We start from the raw sequence: 23,814 nt of genomic DNA, 5'->3' as shown, positions 1-23,814 counted from the left end.
AATTCCAAGCTGGGGTTGGTAAGCAGCAGGGAGTTGACTTCGGTGATGATGTTAAGTGTCCATGGGGACTGAATTAACTGGGGTACAAAAGACAGAGCCTCCAGTCCCAGGTTCTGCTGATCTGGGATCTTTGGGGACCATTGATAAAACTGGACCTTGTGCATTCCCCATGAGACATTCAAGGTGATGGAGAGCTGCATCTTTATCTCATAAGCATCTTTGCTGTGGTTTGAGATTAGAACAAGGTCAAATCTCAAACAGATTCTAAGTCTCTGCTATTCTTGAATGCCATGATCAGACCTAGTACATATTTACCATTGTCCTCTTAAAGGGCAGCCTCTGAGCTACAGATGATGCTTTGAGAGGGGTACCCAGCAGTGAGTGCTAGAACCTTTCAATTGTCTGACCCGGGTGCCCCTTGAAGGCAGCAGTTCCTCAAACTCAGCTTTCCTTCCTCTTCTCTCAGACCACCGTCATTCATGCTGTCTCCCGGGACTCACCTCCAAGCTCCCTGAGAAGAACTTAAACTTCCCACCCAACTCTTCTACCCATGCAGTCCCCAAAGATAAGCCCTTTGCAGTCTCAGAGCTTTATTGCTAACCAGACTAAGATTCAAGTGATAAAGATGTGGCAGAGAGAGTCAAAACTTACAAGCTTACTACAGCCCTGGACATGGTCACAGCCAAGTATTTTCTGATTCTCTCCTGAAAAGGCAACTGGAATCCCATTTGAGTGTCTGTCCTCTTTCCATTCCCTTGAGCTCAGCCTCTTTCCATGCTCTTTGCACTAAGGGTTAGCGAAAGCAACAGGCCATCCTGAAGGGTAAACCTAACAGAACCCTTTTGTGACACAAAAAGGGACACAAAATACCTTCTACAACCACTGGACACCAATTGCCTCAAATCCCACTGTTAGAGACTCATCTCCCGAGAGTACGCATTACCTTTTAGAACATTGCCTTTTCTGAATGCCATATTAATTCACCAGCATCTCAGTAGGAGTTAATTTACCAGAACCATTTTCCCTGAAGTGGCAAGATGAGAAGTTGGAGAATTTAGCTCAGGAGTGAGATAGAGTGAATTGCTATTGGCTATTGTAAGCTTTGGCCCCTGGGTATAGCATCTGACTGCAGGAGTGTTGCAGCAGGCAAAACCCCATGATACTTTGTGTATATGCATGCATGTCTCAGCCTCATTCTGGTCACATACCATTTCCCTGGGAAAGCATCACCTTGCACAATACCAAGCTGTGCCCACGACACATGCCCAGTGGGTCTTTCTATCTACATTCCTTAGTCAAGATGCAGACATCCTTAAAAAGGACTTCAAGACATAGGTGAAACATCAGGCCACACACAAATGAAGAAATCAAAACATGTCTCAGGTAACAGCTCTGAGCTTGCAAACCAGGGTAATTAAGAAATGATGGCTCTCCTCACAAAATAAATCTTTATTCAGCAAAAAAAAAAAAAAAAAAAAAAAAAAAAATCCTTCAACTAGCAAGTGCCTCAAAGCATTTACAGTATGGTTGTATTTATAATGATGGGATTTTCAAGCAATATTTTTGGAATTTAGATACTTCCAGAAATAAGATATCTCTTCTACCAGCAACTAAGCCTTTCACATCTGGAAAACAAGGTGGAATGTAGGTGTAGGACAATTAATCAAAGAAAATCCAGGAATATGGGGTTGGGTAGAGATTGGAGTCAGAGTACAGAAGTAAAGACTATAGAAGACTGAATATGGAAACAACAGTAGCCAGACCATGTGTGATAACAGAACTCTGAGCTAACACATCCGCAACCACCATCCCAAGAAACCACGGTCTCTACAGAAATTGGCCCAGAATGGTCAGGACTTGGGGCAATGAGCCCTAGCTTCCCTATTTTGTCCCTGCTGCCAACTCAGGACTAACCAGACTGCCCGACCGAATCCAAACATGCTCCCCAATGCAACCACATTATGAAACCCCGATTCTAACTACCCCACCTCCATCTCTACCACGCCAAAAATAATGCTTCACTATAAAGCTCTTTCTCCTCCCACAGCCTTCAAATCTCTACCAAACCAAGTGATGGTGGCTAAGTCTCTTGATACAGCAAGCTCTAAGTAGACAGTTTCTGTTCTCATTTGGTCCTCCATTATTTCTAGAACTAAGTTCAAATCTCAGTTCTCCTACTTACTTGCTGTGTGACCTTGGGCAAGTTATTTCACCTCTATGTATCTCAGGCATCTTATTAGCAATGTGGAGATGATGAGAGTACAAAGAGTGATGAGAGGGGTGTTGTGAGTTAATATATATTAAAAAGCACTTGCAACGATGCCTGGAATAGAATAAATGTTTAATGCATGGTAGTCATTATTATTATCACCATTGCTGTTGATATGGGAAGAATTCCAGGAGGAAATGGGAGTTGCAAAATGAGAAAGCAGAAGTGCTAAGAGAAGACAGGCAAAAACTGTTCCCATCAGACCCCCAGGGATGAGCTGCATAGGGCCCATAGGACAGGTAAAGCTCTGGCTTGTGCAAGCTGCTCTGTCCATGAAAAGAAATGCTGCCTGGCTCCCAAGAGCTTCAGTAACCACATCCTCATCATCACCAACACCAACATCATCACAATTATCATCCCCAGCATCATCACCTTCATCCCTATCACCACCGCCACCACCACCTCCACCATCATCATCATCATTATCTTCATCACAATGATCACTCCTACAATCATCACCTTCATCCCTATCACCATCAACATCATCACCATCATCACCATAATTATCATCATCATCACCACCACCATCATCACAATTATCATTCCTACTATCACCTTCATCCCTATCACCATCACCATCATCATCATCCCTACCATTATCATCATCATCACAATCATGATCCCCACCATCACTGCCTTCATCCCTATCATCACCATCATCATCACTACCATCATCACAATCATCATCCCTACCGTTGATGATGGTGGTGGTGGTGGCGGTGGTGATATGGATGAAGGTGATGATGCTGGGGATGATAATTATGATGATGGTGGTGTTGGTGATGATGAGGATGTGGTTACTGAAGCTCTTGGGAGCCAGGCAGCATTTCTTTTCATGGACAGAGCAGCTTGTACGAGCGAGAGCTTTGCCCATCAATATCAGCATCCTCACTATCATCCACAATGTCCTCATCACCACCTCAATCCGGAAGTACTGAGTGCCTACTACATGCAAAGCAAGAGCTGGGAGGTATGAGGGGCTCAGAAAGGAAGCCACCTGGGTCCTGACCTCCAGCTAGTGGAAGGAGTGCTGTAGGTTCAGAGGCAAGTTGCTGTGGGTGGGTTTTTAAAATGCTATGCTGAGGCTCTGAGCCTATCATCTCTGGTTCTTAAAATGTCAAGGGCCAGGGATGTTTTGGGGACAATGGCCGAACATGGCAAACCAGCCCAAACCCAGGACTGTCTAAACTGGGAATCCAAGGGAAGGCACAGACAGTAAGCACTATAGGAGGGCCATCTTTATTGTCATTATTGATCACTAATGAGTGCTTAGGACTAGGGGCCATCTGGGTGTAGTTTGCAGTGCCACAGCTTAATGGCCATGGGATTCTGAGCATATGACTTTACCTTGCTGTGCCTCAGTTTCTCACCTGTAATAGGGTTGTGGAAAGGACTAAGTGGGTCAATATATGGCTTATTATAGAACAATGCTTGGTGCAAACAGGCTCCTATAAATGTTACTGTTGCTACTATTGCCCTCTTTAGGTTAAGCTCTGTAAGTACAAGGACCTTGTCTTCTTGGTTATATCATCTCTTCAGTGCCTGAGTCAGTGCCTGGCATATACTAGATGTTCAATCTTTTTTTAATGTTTTGAAAATTGAATGCATATTATTTGGTAGTCATTTGAGACTTACAGAAAAGCTGCAAAAATAGAACAGTGCTTCTGGGCCCCCTTCACCTAGCTTCCCTTAATGTCAACATCTTATATTGCCATAGTACAATTAATAAAACTGAGACATTAACAATGATACAATACCATCAGCTAATCTACCAACCTTACAATAAACAATTTTGAGTGACCAAATGAAAGAAAGAAGAAAGGAAGGACTTGGTCTGGGTGGAAGTGATCAAGGCAGACTTCCTGGGGGAGGTAGATTTGAGCTGGCCCTTGAAAGAGGAAGGTACTGAGACAGAAAGGCAGAAGATAGAAGGCCCCATGGTCTGCAGTGGGCATGTGAGAATCAGCCTGGTTGAAGGCAGTGTAGAGCAGAGGGGAAGAGTTGAATGTGGGAGGGGTGAGGGGCAAGGGCCGCCTCCAGGTACCTGGCTTTCTTTTTGTCCAGCTGCATCTCCTCTGTGCTCCCATTGATGCCGTAGAGGGTCATGAAGATGTTGGAGTCAGTGCCCCCGCCTACTACATCCCCTGTCCACACCGTCATTTCATAGAGAACCTGCCATTAAAGAGACACAGGTGCTGAGTCTCAGCCTCACCCTTCAACCCCACCTGAACTGCCTCAGTCTCACCAGAGAAAGCAAACACGCTGTCCAAGTTCTACGGCTCTGGAAAGAACCTCTCCCCTAATCAACTGTAAATGCCTGGACAGTAAGCCTTGTCACTCCCTTATGCCCCCAACTGTGCCCAGTCTGGCCCTAGAAAGGAGTTTCTGAGGAGAGCCCTTGTTCAACAGAAACATGACGGAAAGCCCAGCATTCACTGACGCTTTGTCAGTCAAATCCCAACCTACATCCAGCCATGCCAGCAGCTCATGGTGACAGAACAGTGGCCTTTGGAGCCCTCCAGAGCTCCATGTGAATCCCAGACCTGCCACCTGCTGGCTGTTAGACCCGCCAGCCTTGGCTCCCCTGTGGTAAAATAGGGATAAGCTCCCTTGCAGAGTGAGAGCTGCTGACAATTTGCATGGTGCCTGGCGCTGAGCCTGCCACCTGTGTGTCCCCAAGCAGCAGCCAATGTTCTGAGTGTCAATCCCCCTTCATGCCACAGCCTACACATGCCCTGCAGCTGTGAATGAGGGGTGCTCTTGGGAGTGATGCCTATGGAGGAAGCACTGCCCCAATCCACTTGTGAAGTGGGGCAATCCCCTACTTCCATGATGTTCACTTGAGACTGGGGTTATGCCATTTAGCCTGAGGGGTGTGCCAAACAGAATGTGTGCCCTCTGTCTCTACTGGAGGGTGAGGCACAGCCTGCTCTTCCTGGCATGCCTCCACCAAGGCCCTACCTCGGTTCTTCCTCTGTGAGGCAGCCTTGTGGCAAGAGAAAGCACTTACACTGATGTTCTGGAATGTTCTTTGGTCTTGGCTTCTTACTCTTTTCCTTCTTATCAAGTGCCCCAGACTCACAGTGAAGTCTGAAGGTTTAGGAGAGGCTCAGACACATGGTCAGGGAAGGGCCATCTTGACTGTCTCCTTTGAACATACCTGGCCTGGTGTGTCCCTTCTCTGGAGGCTGCCACACTCCTCTATCACCTGTGCAGGTGCCTGGTCCCCATTGCCCAGACTCCTGGACTTCTGAACCTGGGCTGTTAATCACACCGGTCATGTCCCCATCACTGTGCCTGTTGGGGCCTGAGTGCTTTTCCAGCAGCATCTAGAATCTCTGCCAGGACACTGTGAGGTTTGAAGTATTCTGCACAGGCCTGGCCCGCAGGAGAAATTCAGGACATGTTTGTGGAGGGAATGGATGAAGAGCCTCTTGCTTTACCAAGAAAATCCTCTTAGACCACCCAAAAAGGGCATTCATGATGGGCAGGAGGAGCCACTGGGAACAAAAGTGGGAATCTGACACTTTTTTGCTCTTATCCAGACAGGCATAAAAAATAGAATGATCAAAATGAGTGCTTCAGCGGCCCCACGGAGACCAGCCCCTGAGAGCTGGTCTGTCCAGCTCTTGCGTTCTCTGTATCCATCTTTCTCTCCTTTACACAGACACAACTCTTTTTATGTAATAGGTGTGTTTCCAAAAAGAGACAGAAACAGTGCTCTTGTAATTCTAGTCTGATATCAGGTGTCCTGGGGATATGGCCAGCCCAAAGAACCCTGCAGTTCTTTGTAAAGTGACAAACCTGTGTTCCTTTGTGCTGTGGATAACAGTGGTGAAGGTCTGGATTTTCCTGTACTAAAGGGCTTGGAGGGAGCTGCAGCTGCACTGTGTGGGGTGTGCATGTGTGCTGGGCAGTGGCATACAGGCACACACGGGCCGGGAAGTGGGTCAGGCGGAGGTCCCCAGATGAGCTGCGTGCTCACCCACACCATCCGTCTGGTCACACATGGAGATGTCTGGCGGGAGGGGGAAGGCTATGTGCTATAGAAAGTGCTGCTCTCTGACTCTCCAGCAGGTGAGGGGCAGGAGAGTGGCAGGCTCCTACGCTCGTGCCTGTCAAGGTTTTTAGAGCCCCACTTCTCTATACAGTGTAGGCAGAACACGCTCAAGTCCAAATGATTTCTTCTCATCTTTGTGGGACAGCTTCTGATCTGGTCCAGGAAGCCCACTCATTTTGATTCAGGACCAGAGATAAGGGTTGGGGCTTTCTGTTGACCCTGTAGCCATGAGCCAAAAAGAGAAACCCACAGGGTCAGGGGAAACAGAGGCTTCTGGGCCACCAAATAGCTGGGGGTCCTTGGATCCCAGCACTAGGCATCTGGCTCCTGCCTGGACTGACCTGTGCGTTTATACAACTTGTCCCAGGTCATTTGGCCAGTTAGAGGTGGAACCAGGACAGGAGCTCAGACCTCTTGTCCTCCAGGCTTTTCTAGTTAAGGAGGGTCTTGTGTGGACACCACTGGCTGCACTGTGAGACCCAGAGGTTCACAGTATCCCAGATGCTGTCTTTCCCATCACCACCCTACTGCTGTTGATGGTGGATCCTTTGGTGAATAATGACCCTGCCTGTCTACATGGTGCTGCTTCCTTGCAAAGCTCTTCATGGACTGTGATCTCATTAGTTCTCACCAAGACCCTACATGGAACAGGCCATGAGTAACAGGGATGCATTATTTCTAAGAAGTGTATGAGAAGAACAAGGCCCAGAGAAATGAGGTGACTTGCCCAAGGTCACACAGCAGCAGACCAGAAGAGAGTTCAGTCTGTGGCTCCTAGCAAAGTACATCTGGCTAGCACACCTGTGGATAGCTAGTACATCTGGGTAGCACACCTGTGGATAGCTAGTACATCTGGCTAGCACAGCTGTGGATAGCTAGTACATCTGGCTAGCACAGCTGTGGATAGCTAGTACATCTGGCTAGCACACCTGTGGATAGCTAGTACATCTGGCTAGCACACCTGTGGATAGCTAGTACATCTGGCTAGCACAGCTGTGGATAGCTAGTACATCTGGCTAGCACACATGTGGATAGCTAGTACATCTGGCTAGCACACGTGTGGCTGCAGCACCTGTGGATGTCCCAGTGATGAGTCTCCTACTTCTTCCACTTCTGTCTCCCCTGCTGCCCCCACCCCAATCTGCACTGTCCTGGCCATGCACTGCACACTCACAGTGCCCCCTACCTTGACCCCGATGTTCACCACCATAGCATCCAAGAGGTCGAAGACACGCGAAGTGATGCCATCACCTCTGTCCTTGGCAAGCCAGTAGTTACAGTTCAACGTGTACTTGGTGCCCTGGGTGGGGACTGCCAAACACAGCTCTTCCACCAGCCAGCAGCTCTCAGGGGAGGCCCCGTCATGGCCCAGCTAGGAGGAGACACACCTGGTCTGTGACGATCTGGACACAACTGGGAAGGAGGTGTTCCCTGCTCTGCCCCTCCCTCAGTGCTTCTTCCCAATGTGCTACACACTTGCTGGCCCAGGTCCCTCCCAGGAAGGTGAAGAGATGGTGCAGATATAATTACAGTCTCTAATCAGGTAACTTTGAGTGGGCTGGACCTAATCAATTGAGCCCTTTAAAAAGCATGTCTAGATGTCAGAAGTGAAGAAGTGGGAGATATTTGAAGCAGAAGAGATTGTCTCCTATTGAACAAGCAAATAGCCAGGTTTTGGAGAGGGCTCTGTGGTGAAGAATGGTGGACGGCCTCTGAGAGCTGAAGGCCTCAGTCCTACACCCCAAGAAAATGGATTCTGCCAACAACCAGTGAGCCTGGAAGAGGAACCCAAGCCCCGGATAAAATCGCGGCCCTAGCTGCAACTTGATTTCAGCCCACTGAGACCTTGAAAATGGACCCTGCTAACTCACACCTAGACTCCTGATCCATGAAACTGTGAGATAATACATTTGTGTTGCTTTAAGGCACTAAGTTTGTGGTAATTTGTTACACAGCAATAGAAACTAACACACAGAACATTCCCACTGGGTAAGTGGGAAACAGACACACAGAGGGGCAGGTGGCTCACCCAAAGTCACCTGGCTAGTTTGTTCTGCTCTGCTACCTGCTCTGAGGGCCACTGCAGGTAGGCTGCTCTTCCCACCCTGCACTCCCCTGCCCACCCAGGTACTGGTCAGCTCCATCTGTCCCTAGGGTGGTCACTATCATGGGGTCCCAAGAAGCCAGCACCTCTATTTTCTTGATGACGCCCACATCCAAGCCAGCGACGTAGAACTCCTCTACAGAGCCACGACTGAAGCCCCTCTTCCCGCGTGGGTAGTCCAACCAGATGCGGTTACTACGTTCATCTTCCTCCCCAATGAGGAAGATGAAGGCTCTGCTGTCAGTGGCCGCGTCCTTGTGCTTCCCAGTGGTGACCGACACATAGTAGGGAATAACTGCAAGAGATCACGGGGCCCAGCCTCATAACAGACCAGGTGGACAAGGCACTGCCTCACAGGCTCATAGATTTGAAAGTGACCTCTGAGGGTACTGATCTCAGTTCCTTGCTCAGAGACAAAGTGCAGTGAGCCCTTCAGACTGGTAAGTTATCTGTGGTGCGTGGCTCCTCTCCAATGACTGAGGGAGTTGCTAACTTCCAACGCACAGAACAAAGACAGCATTCTTTTCACTTGTTTGGAGTGTCAAGCTTCTAAAAGCTCTTTTGACCAATTATCCTACTTGAACCTAGTACTATTACGTGAAGGAGGGTAAGAAAAATAACTTCTCACCTCATATCGGCATTATTTGCCTGAAAAGCTCACGATGGTCAACAAAAATGATGTTGACAAAAGCAAGGTCTCATAGAAAGAAGGGATTTGAAGAACAATAAAAATGTACTATATATGCAACATAGTGAATGAAAGTCCTAGAAGACATCCATTTCCAAAACCAGATTAATCAGCATAAAAACTTGTTCAGTTAGTGTCCATAGAGTTCTAATTTCCCACCAACTATCCATTCGTCTTGCAGGTAAGGGCGGTTATGACATGTAAGGAGATATTGTTGGGTAGGTTTCTGGGGAAATCTTTTTTAAAAGGTGTGATTCACCTGGGAGGAGTACTCTTTTTCCCCTTGCCCTTCTGCTTGGAATGTGGGTGTGATGGCTGGAGCTCCAACATTCATCTTGGAATCATGGGCAACATTTAGGAGAGAAGTCATTTACAAGGTTGCCAGGGTGACCAGGTTAAAGGAACCTAGGTGCTTGATTGCACTGGAACTGCCGTGTTAGTCCCAGATGGCCTAGCTTTGGACTTTTATGTGAGAGAAAAGAATAATTCTTAATTTGTTTAAGCCACCATTTCCAGGTCTCTGTCATTTGCAGTTACAAATTGATACAAGCTGGAAACCCTTCTCCTGGTTCATCTTTCTCAATAGCTTGGGAGACACTCCCCTGGTGTAGTGGTTTTAGGTTATGCAATCTGTATCTCTTTGAAAAGTTTCCAAACCATCTCTTCCTGGATGGAATTACCTGCACATGGCCTTGTTTCATCTTTACAGGGGGAGTCTTTCCACAGGTGGTCATAGTGCTTAAGGAAAGGCCCTTTCTTGGGGGTCCTGTCACTCATTTACAGAGTGAGAAGGTAAAGTGTAAGCAGACTAGCTTTGTCTGTCTGACTCCACAGATCCACCATGTGGTCTACTGGAGGGGGATAGCATGGTTGTCACACTCTTATGTTTAAGAGAACTGACTAGGAAGGTAGTGCATTCAAATGTTCGACAGACAATTAGAGAATTGCCTTATCTCAAAAATCTGGTTGGCAAAATGAACTTGCCAGGGAATTATGATATTGTTTTATGGAGGAAGAAAAAGTGGAAGCCAAGATATCAGCTTGTCCAAGGCCACACATTTTATTGTCAAACCAGAAATGGAACTTCAGTCCCCAAACGGCCGTCTCAGGACTTCTTTCCCTGCCTCCACCACCACATCGTGCCTTAAGTTTGCATGGCTGAGTGTTTTATATGATGCTCTAGTGACATGTGAGGGATGTTCATTCTCACCCTAACCTCCTTTAGCCTTTGTCTCCCCATCTGCAAAGGGGTCTTAGCCCTGCCCTCTCACCTGCAGGGTTGTTCTGGGGATAAACAGGCAATATGTGTGAAAACTATCTAAATAAGTGTTAGATATGTCATTGGTGATGGTGGGGCTCAAGAATGGCTCATCCAGGAATTGCTTTTAAACATTTCCATGAGCCTGGTCCCCGTCTAAAGAGCTCCCTGGTTGGCTTACTTGGGCCCTCCTGAACGTAGTCAGCCATGGGCCCGGTCACTGTGTTGATGTCCACGTCGGCCATCTTGGAGCTCAGGGCGATCTCCCAGAAGTCAGCGGGGCTGCTGCAGTTGCTGCTGCGGTCCCCCGTGTACTCCTGTGCGGGAGAGCAGGACTGGCAGTCGCAGCTCCAGCACCTCCACCTCACGGGCCCTCCCCTGGGCATGAGGATGGCCACAGGCTCTGTTGGCCCCTTGCCTCACCTTCTCATAAAAGAGTCTCTCGAGTCGCCCATCCTCCTTCTTCAGGGACAGCCAGCGCCCGCACAGGAACAGGAACTCGTCCTCATTGGTATCGTTCCAGATCTCCACCTTCTCCACGTACCAGTCTGCACACCACTTGGAGTTGTCGTGGCGGAGCTTGATCTTGTAGATGACGCCGAGGTCAGCAGCCTCAATAATGAAGGTGTCAGCCTGGGAAGCCCAGATGTGGGGACTCAGGTGGGGGGTGCAACCCACTCAACCCCCTCCAGCCCCACCCTTCTGGGACCTTCCATCCCCCTAAGTTGCTGTGCTGAACAGACTTCCTTGCTGGGGAGCCCTCCAGGCCTACATCCCCAACACCCAGCCTGTGGGGTCCAAGGTCTCACATTCACAGTGGTCCCATTTTGCAGTCCACTTATTATGTGTAGTGCCATGGAGAAAACTGCCTTCACCATATTCCTCTTGGGAGAAGCCTGTGGGTGTTTGGAAGACTCCGCTGTGTAAGGTGGGTGGGACCTGAAGGCCATGTTCAGAGGCAGAGGAGGGGTGGTCAGCCAGTCCTGTTCCCAGACTGCTTAGCTATGCTGGGCATTGGGGATGAATCCAGCTGTGGCAGCTGGAGGGCAAAAGTTCTTCTAGAGGTGAGTTTCTGAGTAATGGAAGAGGGGCTGAAATTCCCTGGGAGATGCTGAGGGAGTTGGATGAGCCAGCAAGGCCAGGCTGCAGGAGAGGAGGCAGAAGAGGTGAGGCTCTGGTGGAGGCCAGGCTGCATAGGGACTCAGGGACAAACATCCGGATCACAGGCTCAAGAGGGTTTTGTGGGGTTGTGATGCAAGGCCCTCCTCTGTGTCCCTGAGTCTGTCTTTAGTCAGGCGGACATTCCAGTCTTGTGTGCCGATTCTTTGAGGGGAATTTGGCAAGGTATGGATTCCAGGCTTTGAATGAGATGGAGCCAAGACAGAGGTTGAATGTGGGAGTCAGGAGTCAGGGTGGGAATCTGAGGAGGGTGAGGGGGACAGGTGACACTGAGTGACACCTACTTTCCTTCTGAAAGATTTGCTGAGTGCAGGTGCCATGCGAGTCACTGTGTGAAGCCTTAGGAATCCAGAGATGAGTAGAATAGGATGCCTTCTGACCCCAGGACCCCACAGTCCAGTACGGCAAGAGGAGGGGATGGGTAATTCTAGCTCACATGGTGGCAGCAACCACCTGTGTGAGGACTAGAGCCAGGCCCGGGAAGACAGACATCTCCAGGTGTCAGCATTAAGCTGCAGCTGGGGGGTCAGGCTTTCCAGGCAGCTCAGGTGGGGACAGCCCATGGCCAAGGCAGCTGCAGGTAAATAGCAGCTAGTGGTGTGTGGCCAAAAGCAGATGTGGATGGGAGCAGTCCTGGGGTGCTGGCAATCCACTGGGTTCACTAGAATAAGAATGGGCCCACCTGAGATACAGCAATTCCACTTCTTTGCATCTGTCCTGGGGAAGACCTTCACATTGCACGAGAATGCTTATTACAGATAATTTTTACAGTAGAAAATTGGAAGCCATCTGGGGTCCAGTGCTTGGGGAATGGCTATGTAACTGGCAAAGCCTTTTCTGCAGAATGTTTTGTCTGCAGTGGTTACAGAGAAGAGTCAACTCCATCTATATTTTAATATCCTTGCAGACAGAGTTTTCCAAGGCAGCCATGGAGAGAAGGGCAAGTTAAATAAGTATTTATGTAGCATGATGTCTTTTATGTAAAACAGTAATACCACCTAATCGCTTACCTATTTTCTATGGGTGCATGTACATGTAAGCAGAGAAAACGTTTGGAAGGATGCTGAGGCAGGAGAGAGGGTGGCGCATTCTGGAAACTGCACACAATGGTCTACAGAGGGCACTCTGAACAGGCCAGTGCGGGCAGGCCATGAAAGTCTGCAAATCCTGTGAAGGACTCAGGGCAGATCTGGGATCCGAGGGGAACCTCTGCAGGCTTGAAGTGAGACAGTGACTGGTCAGCTTTGGAGAGGTTAACTGAGGAAGCTGGAGAGTGGGTTGGATGGCTGGGCCTGGAGCAGAGAGACCAGGCTGGCTCAGTGAACAAGCTGAGATGAGGCAGGGCTGAGTGGAGACAGGGCAGACTTGGCTGATGTGAAGTTATTTAGAAGGAAGACTCTGGAACCTGGCGATTGATTGGATATGGGTAGGGAGGGGTTTCCAACAGGGAGAGGGGTTTCCAAGATGACTCCCATATTCTGGAGCAAGTGATCAGAGAAATGGAAGCTTCTAGATGTTCAGCAGTGAACTTAAGGTCACATGGTTAGTAACTGAGCCAGAAGTTGCTCCAGCTCCCCTTATGGGTCATCAAAACTGGAGGAAAAGAGAAGAAAGTGATGGGGCAGAACTGGGCAAAGATTTTTTCTTGTGACATAACAATTGCTGAGAGAAAAAAAGAAAAAACAGAATCTGAACATAGAGAAGAATCACCTTGCATCACCTTCATTTATACTTCCACTCATTTATTTACTTAATCCATATTTATTGAACACCTACTCTTTGCCAGAGTCTGTAAATAAAGCTGTGCATAAAAATGGACCTATCAGCTGTATGCTGTGCATTGCTGCTTTTACAATGCATTTGCCAAGCATCGACACCAGGCATCAACTAGGGCAGGGGACAAGTGAGCTCTCCCAAGGCTTGACAACATCCAGCACAAAGAGCTACCTGCCTGCCAGACGTAGTTCTAGACACTTCACATTTTTAATTCAGTTGACTTTCACAATAACTGGAAATTAACACTTTTTTAGGGTAGAGAAAAAGGAGGCACAAATATGTTAAGTAACTCGTCTAAGATCACGCAGCTAGTAAGTGTCAGAGCCAGGATCTGAGCTCAGGTGACCTGGCCCTAGCATCTGGGGACCTGATAAATAATATCCCCAGTGTAGTCATGGAAAATCACATAAATCACATGACCTTTTTGGCATTCCATTTTTACAAGATGGAAAGAGGAGGATAGGACTCCTCCTAGCTACTTTAGAAGGGCAGTGAAAAATTATATCTCTTGTGGTGCGTGAATTTATGTTTTAAGATGATTTCTTCCTGGTACAACACGATCTTACATCTTGTCCTGTTTTTCAGCCCAGAGGTCTAATTAGCAATCATGTTACTATCCCTGCTTCAGATGCAGTAAACTGAAGTTAAAGGTAAATGGTTTCTATCTGGATGATGAAGCAATGAATGGGACTGCTGGGGTCTGAGGAGACCTGGCAACCAGGCTGGGGCTCCTTCCATTGTCTGAATCATGGGGTCACCAGCCAGCTGCAGACCCACTTAGATGACACCCACATTTCTTGTCCCAGGGCTAATATCCTCCTCACTAGTAGAGTGGTTCAATGCTAAGGGATATGCCTGGCTGGGGTCAGGTTTAGGGAGACCCTTGATGGATACCCATTGGCTGATGTATGAAATCCCCAGACATGCACAGCCACAGGCAGGAGCACAGATCAGGTTAGGAGCCAATCCCCTTAACCTGATCTCCCTGTGGAGATAGCCTGGCCTGTGGGGATTTCTGGCAGATTTTGGTGCATGTAGAGGAGAAGGAAAGGAGGCTGAGGAGCAAGTGGAGGGCAATGGCAGAAAGAGCACGGAGTGTGAGGAGCAGGGGCAGGAAGAGGGGAGCCGAGCTGGTGGGAAGGGAAGGTTTACAAAGCCCACCCTTAGAGGCCCCTGTGTTTCTGTAAAATCACTGTCAGAGCTGGAAGGGCCTTAGACATCACCTAGTCATGTGGTTTTCAAGCCTTTTTATAGCCACAGAACCCTTTGCTTAACAGAGGGCTTGCTTGGCACTGCAATCAACAGGCCAGGTCAAAGTGGATCCACCTGGGAGGGAGTCAGGTGTCCATCTGCATCTGTCTTCACCATCCCCAAGGCTCCCAAGAGCCTTGGAGCCACTGAGGCTCTACACAACACAACTTAGCCAATTCATATCTGATCCTTTAATTTACAGATGAGGAAACTGAGGCCAGAGAAGTTGAAGCAGATAAGGAGTTGATAGCAGAACCAGGCCTCCAGATCCCCTCTCCACCCCACAGTTCAAGTCTCTGTGAGCACAGCCCCTGCCATTCTGCAGTGTTCACCTCCATGTTCATGAACCATGCACAGTGAACTGGATTTTCCGAAGATGGCCCAGCCCCATGAAGCCAACAATCTGGAGCTGCAGCAGGCCTCCCACTTGCCCAAGGTCAGCCTTCTGCTCCACCCCATCCCCTACGCAGGACCCAGGGTGGGTGTATCAGCAAGGAATGGGGAACAAGGAGCACTTGCAGGGGAAGGGCAAGGCCAGAGGCCCAAATGAGGGTGTATGATGCTCCACAAAGTTCCTGGATGTCCCCGGGAACCAAGAAGAGCTGGTGCCTTGATGGTTGGGCCTGGGGAGGAGAAGGGAAGGAGGGTGAACCCCGTGTGCCCCTCATACCGTTCCTCTCTCAAACTTGTTGGTGCGGTTCTCTGACTTGCCAAGGTACCGCTCCCCGGTGTCCCCCAGGTCTCCATAGATGGTGATGTACACCTTGGCATCCGTCCCTGCCCCGGGAATGTTCCCTGTGAAGATCTGCACCGAGTACAGCACAACTGGGCAGGTGGTGAGACAGACAGACAAAGGGAAGAAAAGGGGACAGTACTTTAGGTCTTGGGGAACTGGATTTGTAGGAGGTACTAAGCTTTTGGTCTAGGCCTCCAGGGGTTAGTACCTTCCTTTTGTTCATTCAATTATGCATATTCAGCTTCAAATCCATGTGGTTCTCTAGTGGGAAGTGTGCTCATCAGATCTAGACCCAGGTGGGCTCTTTGAGATCCCCAAAATGGAGACTTTTCTGAGCACCCCTCAAACCATCTATCTGATCATATAGCTGCCTTCAGTGTCCAGGGAGAAAGACTCAGAAACTACCTGAGATGTGTCCACATTGTGGTTGCCGAATCTACCTGTCACAATACACAACAATAATATGCCTTCCCATTTGAAGGTGACCAGTGTCAACACCAGATCCTTTTAACTGGTTCATAGAAAAATATTTTTTATAGAACAGTTTCCCCTCTGTTCATTTCCTTATGTTCATTTATTCTCCAACCCACTGCCACCACCCATCCCTGCCCCAGCGCTCCAAGCCAACTCCCCTCTGAAGCCACTGTGACCACCGCCCACTCCTTGGTCTCCCATGGCCCATAGGGAGGGCTAAATATTGGTGTGATAATTAAAAATTATGAAAAGTAAAAATAAATGGTATCTTATTTTTGTTTTGCTGTTTTTGTTTAAAGAAAAACAAAAGCTCTCCTTTCCCAACCTTCTCCCAATCAGGGAGAGTCGTCTTGCATTTTTATGAAGGCTAAAAATTGGTTGGCCTGTCTCTGTATCCTCTGTCTTTTGAGATTTTGAGTTTCAGGCCAAGGAATAGGAGACTTGGCTGGATTATCCCCAAGGAGAGAGATGGAAGCTGAAAGGCAGAGGTGTCCAAAGTGGGAAGGTTAACTTTCCTTGTCCTGGGAGGGAGTGAGGGTTCGGGAGTATCTCACAGGCAGCAGGGATCCCTCACCTGCACACAGGGATCCTCTAGGGAGATGATTGCTGGGCTTCTTTGGGGACTTGAAACTTGAAGGGGGTGTCAAAGGTGGAAGAGAGGGTCTTTTGACAAAGCCAGATTCATGCAGGAGTGTTTCTGGTGAAGAGCCAGCAGTGACACTGTGTGACAGTGAGCACAGCTGGGGGTGGTACTCACCCCGGACTAAGGGCCAGGCCTCTCCTATGAGCGCCAGGATTCCTAGAAGACCCTCAAAAAGGGGATTCCCCTCCCTGCATTGAAGGAGATGGGCTTTCTTATCAACGCTTGCAAGTGGGCTCAGAACCACATTTAATTAAATTTAGAAAAATAAAGTGATGTGAGTTGCTTGTCCCACGGCTGTGGAACACACTCACACCTACAGCAAGGCTCCCATGATTTCCCTATTTTCCACTGGGTTCTGCAGCATTTTTCCCTCCTGCTCTCCTGTGCGGCTGGACACTCCTTCTTGGGTAGCTTCATGATTTCCTAATCTTCCACTTGTGCCTTTGATGTCAAGGCCTCCCAGGTTCCACCCGCATTTCTCAGCTCTCATCTTGCACTTCCGAGTTCTCTGAGTCTGTGCCTCCAACCCAGGTTCATCCTTTGCTTTGGGTCTGCACACATATTACCTAGAGGGGGTCTCCACCTTGACCAGACCCCAACATCACAAACTCACATGTTCAAACCTAAACTCTGCCCTCTCCTGCCACCTCCTGTCCCTTTTCCAAACCTTCTCCCCAACTATCTTCCTTATCTCAGTGGCCCAAGACCCTGCCCTCTAGAACTCCTAGGTGCATTGTGAGAGTTGACCTGCAGCGGCTTGTCAGAGACACTGCCACGGGCAGAAACCGGGGACCAGCCACACTTGCTCCCACCTCACCCGGCCCCACTCAGCTCAGTGCAGAAACCTGTCAGCATTTCACACACTACATTAATAAAGAAAATCCTTTATTGTTCAAATGTTACCCAAGCTTGTCTTGCTAATATTGACCTGAGGTGACATTAGGAAACTTGTCACAGTTTAGACACAACAGTTGACGGTCCTCCCCCTCATTTTTCTCCCCATCCATTTTCTAGCTGTGCATTCAGGCCTGGCCCACGTGTGAGCTAATCACAGGTGGCACGGGCCTGTCAGGACACCTTTTCTAGGAGCCTATGTCCCAGAGCAGGATGCTGTGTCCCCAGGGGCTGGGATGAAACGGCCTGCTCACTCCCCCTTCCTCTGCTGCTTTCTCCAGTCCTCTGGGAATTAGGAACACTGATTCAGCTTCTGGGTGCTGAGCAATGCGGTAGTGCAGTTAAAGGCAGCTATTTCTGGATCCTCCTCCCTCCCCGTCCCACCCAGGCCACCCGGCGCATCCGCGGAGAGATGTTTCCCTAGAAACATCACCGAGCTCAGAGTGGGTTTTGTGGTGTGTTATCCACACAGAACAGCCCAAGTGCTCTCCTGGGACAGCTTTCCAGGGCATCCTCTGGGGGCCAAGTAGAGAAGGAAACTATCCCCAGATTTAATAGCAAAGACTATGTGGAGAAAGGGATAGCAGTAGGGGAGTCGCACTACCAAGGCAACACTTGTTTTTATTTCTGGGCGGAAACTCAGGTTAAAGGAAAGGCAGAGCTATAGCTGTTTTACTTCCAGTGACAAAAAGGAAGACGGTGTTTGCCTTTTGGATGTCTCATCTGCTTGGGCCTGTCTTCCTGGCTCCATAAGGGGCCTGGAATTTTGAACTTTACTCCAGTTTTTCCAAGAAGACAATGTAACAAATTTAAGGTGGATTTTCAAGCTCTTGGAGCTTCTCTGATCTGTGTAGGCTGCCCTGCTAGAGAGATCCACTGTATTCTTTGTCGATTATCAGGAGTAGAAAGTCTGTTTTTGGCAAATAAATGTGACTTTTGAAATAGCTCAAGATTATTCAGAGCTGAATGGCTGGTGAATAACATGGGGATTGACATGGATGATGCCATTGCTGGTCAGAACAGAGGTAGGACTCTGTCCATTGTTCTAGGAAGAATGTATGTATGTGGAGTGTGTGTGTGTGCATGCGCACGCGTGCACATGTGTGCGTGTGTGTGTACACATACAATGTAGAAAGAGAGGAGAAGGCTTAGGACTGAGCCTTGAGGAATACTACCCAGCATGAGAAAGGAAACCAGCACTCTAAACATTTCAGAGAGGTAGGAAGAGAACTAGAAAATGGTGATGTCACCAAGAGCAAAGGAGGAGGAAGTACAAGAAGTGGGTGGCCAGTTTAAAGCAAATCCTTCAGAGAAAACCACACTGATGAAGAATGGACAAGTTAACCAGCCCATCCAGAAAAGAAACCCATGACTTTGAACATTCTAGAGCCACACTCAACTACTGAGAACAAGTACACAATGGTTTCAGTTACATATAAATCCAGAAGGTTTCTTGATTCATACTAAGTTGGGACAGCTGAGTCCAGCAAAAGCAGAGAAGCACAAGCCATAGGGGTAGCAAATAAATGAAAAGCAGGGAGAAAACAGGGACCAGGATAAGCCAGGCACAGGATTCCTCTTATCTGGATGTATTATCCCAATGTCAAACTGGGAAAGGATTTGAGCACAAATCTTGGAGCGACACAGCTGAGTCTCTGAAGACTAGCTCGCCCATGTATTAGCTGTGTGCACTTAGGCAGGTTATGCAACCTCTGTGAGCCTCAATGGCCCTCTCTACAGAGTCGAGGTAACAAAAGACCCTTTTCCTGGGTGAAGAGGCTCAGCCTGGCACAGGGCAGGTGCTCCACAGGGAGGGCCAGGGTCCCGGAGCCTGCCCATGGTGATTAGGGTGGCCACACCACACTTACTGTCCAGAGGCTCTTCTACTTCCTTGTAGACTTGCCGTAAGGACCCATCTTTCATGTATTTCTCAGTGAAGATGTCATACGGAACCAGTTCTCGAATGGTCTTTTTGTCATCCTCAGAGGTGGCAAGCCACCGATCACATGGGAAAGTCAAGGTCTCTGCACCCTGGGGTGAGGCAGAGAAAGGAAAATTAGTCCTTAATGTGAAAGCTGCCAACTTCAGAGATTCATCAGCATCTCAATATTCATGGAGACAAAGGACAAGGATCATGGGGCCCCGTAAATAATGTAAAAGCCACAGGGGAGCCCCTTGACCCAATTTCAGTAGATCTAGTCTTAAAGACTTGCATAACCACACGAGAGTTTGGCTCTGAAAGAATGGGGTTCCCAGGGTCACCTAAAAATAGGTATCTGAACTCTATCCTGGAGACTCAGATTCAGTGGGTAAGAGGAGGGGTCTCTGTATTTAAAAATTGCTCCCCCTGGCCAGGTGCCATGGCTTATGCCTGTAATCTCAGCAGTTTGGGAGGCCGAGATGGGTGTATCATCTGAGGTCAGGATTTCGAGACCAGCCTGGCCAACATGGCAAAACCCCATCTCTACTAAAAAACCACAAAAATTAGCTGGGTATGGTGGTGCATGCCTATAGTCCCAGCTACTTGGGAGGCTGAGGTGGAAGAATTGCTTGAACCAGGAGGCAGAGGTTGCAGTGAGCCAAGATAGTGCCATTGCACTCCAGCCTGGATGACGGAGTGAGATTCCATTAAAAAAAAAAAAATTCTTCCCTCTTCATATCCATAGCTATGGCTAAGAACTATCTCCTAGGTTTATACTTTTATGGTTTCAGAATAAGCCATAAAAGTAGGTGGATTTTCTTCTATGAGTTGACCTTGAGTTACAGGAAGGGCACTCTGATCACTCACTAGTAATATGGCTTTGGAGGTGGGGAGCAGAGACATGCCCAAAATATCCTCCTTGACCACTAAACCAGGTTCTAGAAAATTCTGCTTGGGACCAGAGCTAGTTTCTGCACTCTGAGTAAACTGGGTGACTTTTCATTAAGAGATTTTTATCTCAATAAGGCTGACCTAGCCAGCAGGTCCTTACAGGAGATTCGCCTGGAATCTGCTCCGGAAAGGGATAAAAGAAGCAGCAGGACAGACCAGTCAAAAACTTACATCTTTATCCGGGAGGAGCCTGCGGATGTCCACGTGAGAGCAGTGCCACCCGGGATTCATGCCTGTGTTATTATGGCCAATCCGAATTTTTTCAATGATTTCTCCCACATCTTCTAACTTTACAAAAGAGATAAGGCACCAGATGTTAGCTGAAAGATCCAGAAAAGTACAGCCTCGGCAGCATCCTACCTCCCCAGGGCGTCCACCCTGAGTCCTTTTGCACTTCCTCCTGATATGTCCCCACTGTCCATCCAGGCCAGCTCCCACTGTCCTTGACACACAGGCCATGCCCATGTCTCAGGTCCCCTCTCCCCACCTAAAGTCAGCCTTGATGCCAGAACTTGCTTCAATCTACCTTCTCTGGGAGGGGGACCCCTCTTCAGTGTGGAACCCAGCTCCCCATCTTCCACTGCTTGCTCTTATAGCAACTCATACCCTGTGTGAGAACTGAACTGGGTAGCCAAAGATGAGTCCTGGCTGTGCCATGCTCCTGTCTTGCCAAGTTGACTTACTCAAGGATCCAGGCCCCTAAGAGTTTCTCCCCTTCCAGCCACTCCTTTTCTGTGCTCACACATAGAAATGCTAGTCCCTCAAACTCCACATTCCTTGCCACCGGGCATTTGTACATGCTTTGCGTGCCTCTCTGCCTTCCTCTTCTTTACTTAACACTATGCCTTCTCAACCTCATAATCCAGGTCTCAACTCAATGATCACTTCCTCAAGAAAGCCCCTTAGCCTCCTCAAGAAAGTGAACTCTCCTCATGACGGGCTCTTGTGGCATAGCGGAGTTCCTCCTTGGAGTACTTCTCATAGTTATAAGTTTGCATTTATTTGTGTGACACCTACCATCCCTTTCACCACTGAGAACCACAAGGCAGGCACCATTTTGCTCTGCATTGTATCTTGAAAACCCAGAACAGTGCCCATGACCTAAGTACTCGATAAGCATTGGATGTAAGGACAAAAGAGTGCTCCAAAATGGGTATGATAAAATCAGCCTGGCCTTCTCATAATGCGGTAGTGAGCCTTAACCACGATGGTGTGTGTGAAAGTCCCATTGAACAAAAAAGCTGATACATGTGTGCCAGGTGAGCCGCTGAACTGTGCTGGGGGCGGGGCAGCTACAGCATCTTCTCTCTCTCACCTGGAGCCTCCAGGTATGGGGTGCAGAGGAGAATCTCTGGCATCTGTGACCTTAATCCTCTAAGCACTGAGTTGCATGTGACAGGATGGGCATCTCATGTCTCACCCCTCAGAGAGCAAGGCGGCCTTTAGGGAACAGCTAGTCATGGCTGGTTGGCCTCAGAGAGAGACTCGGAGGACATCAGCATCAGAAGGGGCCCCAGTATTCCGCAAGGTGAAAGAATTAGGCAGAGAAGGCTCTGGAATTGAACTGCTTGTGTCTAGATCTCAGCTCTGCTGTTTTAAGACACCTTGAGTAAGTTTGATTAACCATTCTGTGCTCTGTTTCCTCATCTGTAAAATGGGATGGTCATACTACCTATGTGTTGGAAATGTTATGAAGATTAAATGAGTTGATACACATCAGGTCCTTAGAACTGGGCTGACCCTTGGATGTTCTCAATAACTCTTGGCTATTATTGTTCTTTTTCTGGTCAAACACTTTTCTTGGGTGGTAGTCACCGAGAGAGGAAGTGGCTTCCTCACAAGTTAGCAGTTGAGCCAGAGTCGATCCAGGGTTATGGACTCTGCAATCCAGCATTTTGCCTCCTACCTGAAGATCAATCAGAAAAGAGAAGTGCAGAGAGAGGGACACAGGTGGGCAGGGAGAAAGAGGCCAGGAGACAAAGCCCCTTCATTTGTTTCCCAGCTCTCCCACTACCCCCAAATCCAGAGAGATTTGAAAAGAAAAAAATACAGCAACAAAATTACTGGCAAATTATAGCTGTCTATTAGTGGGGACTTCATTGATAAAAAACCCCCCGGAAGTCATGCTGAGGTGTGATCACAGCCTCAGCCGCTGACGGCATCAGGCCTGGATGACTCACGCACCACGACATCTTGGGTGGATGAGACATTAGCTTTGTGTAGATTAATGAATCACCCTTGAATTTTCTTGTTAAAAGACTCAACAAAGGTGACAGACCTTCCCACAAGTGCTGACTGCTGCAGAGAAGATGGGAAGAGAGGAGGGTGTCCCCCGGGATAGAGACTGAGTCAGAAAGAAGGAAGGTGCTCTGGACTTTGTTTCCTATCAGAAAATAAGGGGCACATCTCCAAAGGTCCCACTGCCTGGAGGGCCCAGGCTCCTGAGGATTCTGGCTCATCTCCTTCAGGGTCTCCTGTGCTTCCCCTCTAAGTCCGGCTTCTTTACTGCTGTCCATCCAAGTCACATCACACTCCTCCCATGGCTTCTAGACAAACCTCAAGCCACATGCTTATTTCCACCTCTGAGCTGTTGGCCACACTGTTCCCTTTGCTAGGAATGCCTTTCCTCCTTGTCCCTGCTAATGCCTCCTTTCAGATCCAACTCAAAGTCACCTCTTCCAAGGAGCCTTCTCCCTTCTCTAAACAGTGATAGTAAGCTCAGTCCATTTGCTTGTCTACTGCAGTAGCTAAGAGTGTCTATTCCAGAGCCAGTCCTTCTGGATTTCGATCCTGCTCCCACTATATCCTAGCTGTGTGGTTTTAGGGAAGTGATGTAACCTCTGTGCCCCAGTTTCCCCATATTTACATAGGAACAATTACAGCACAGAGTTTTTTTATAATTAAGTGAGTTAAGATCGATAAAGCCTATGACAGTATCCTCTGACCAATAGGGTCAGTGACAATGACCATCACCAGACTCTCTCATTATCTTTGTGGGGAGTGGGGTCCCCAACTTGACTGTAAGCCTCTCCCAGGCAGGATCTGAGCTTCCCCTTCTCTTGTGTCTCCCACCCAACCTAGTGCACAGCTGAGCACACTGGGCAGGCACAGTGAGTATGCACTGAATTGAAGTATATGGATTCCAAGGCACTATGACCTACATCCACAGTCAACAATGAATAACAGCACCCCCATTGCCAAGACCTGATGGGAAGCCACCAAACATACAGGATGTTCTTCTCTATTAAACTGTCTGACCATATCTTGAGAGCTGAGCAGGAGACCCTATCCCCATGTGACCACTGGTGGTGGGATTTCCACCTCTCCCTGGCCAGCAGTACCAGCAGAACCTGAGAACCAGCAAGTCTGGGAGCCATATTCCACCTGTGGTTAAGTGTCTGTTGTTGGAAGCTCTAGATAGGTATGTTGGCTTTATGCCTCTAGTGTTCCCAAGTCCTGTCTATCCTCATTGCCTTTGATCCTGACACCAGTCCAGGAGGGCCAGGGTGAGCTTCACCATTTCCCTGGTTGCTTGGATATACTGAGGCCCAGGAAGGTAGGATGAGCTGCCCAGCTTCCTCTCTAATAGCAGTGCATCAGGATGAAGGGC

The 23,814-nt window shown here is 48.5% G+C and overlaps 1 protein-coding gene across 4 annotated transcripts in view; it reads right to left on the bottom strand.

Moving 5' to 3' along the window:
• Nucleotides 1–23,814, bottom strand: part of LOXHD1 (lipoxygenase homology PLAT domains 1) — a 183,328-nt gene that overhangs the window by 38,229 nt on the left and 121,285 nt on the right. For 3 of the 4 annotated variants that reach the window (XM_064378976.1, XM_012440785.2, XM_064378977.1), the window contains 8 exons: nucleotides 20,376–20,492; nucleotides 19,201–19,363; nucleotides 15,256–15,410; nucleotides 10,803–11,012; nucleotides 10,561–10,696; nucleotides 8,520–8,728; nucleotides 7,516–7,701; nucleotides 4,314–4,441 (listed from right to left, as the gene is read on the bottom strand). In XM_064378976.1, the coding sequence (XP_064235046.1) occupies nucleotides 4,314–4,441; nucleotides 7,516–7,701; nucleotides 8,520–8,728; nucleotides 10,561–10,696; nucleotides 10,803–11,012; nucleotides 15,256–15,410; nucleotides 19,201–19,363; nucleotides 20,376–20,492 (1,304 nt within the window). The remainder of the gene's footprint in view (nucleotides 1–4,313; nucleotides 4,442–7,515; nucleotides 7,702–8,519; nucleotides 8,729–10,560; nucleotides 10,697–10,802; nucleotides 11,013–15,255; nucleotides 15,411–19,200; nucleotides 19,364–20,375; nucleotides 20,493–23,814) is intronic. The other variant, XM_012440784.2, reaches the window with a different exon arrangement.

Source organism: Aotus nancymaae, unplaced genomic scaffold (genome assembly GCF_030222135.1).
Source record: "Aotus nancymaae isolate 86718 unplaced genomic scaffold, 86718_ANA_hifiasm-v0.15.2.pri h1tg000020l, whole genome shotgun sequence".
Lineage (NCBI taxonomy): Eukaryota > Metazoa > Chordata > Mammalia > Primates > Aotidae > Aotus > Aotus nancymaae.
Note: the sequence above shows the minus strand (reverse complement) of the source record. Positions and strands in the feature narration are given on the sequence as shown.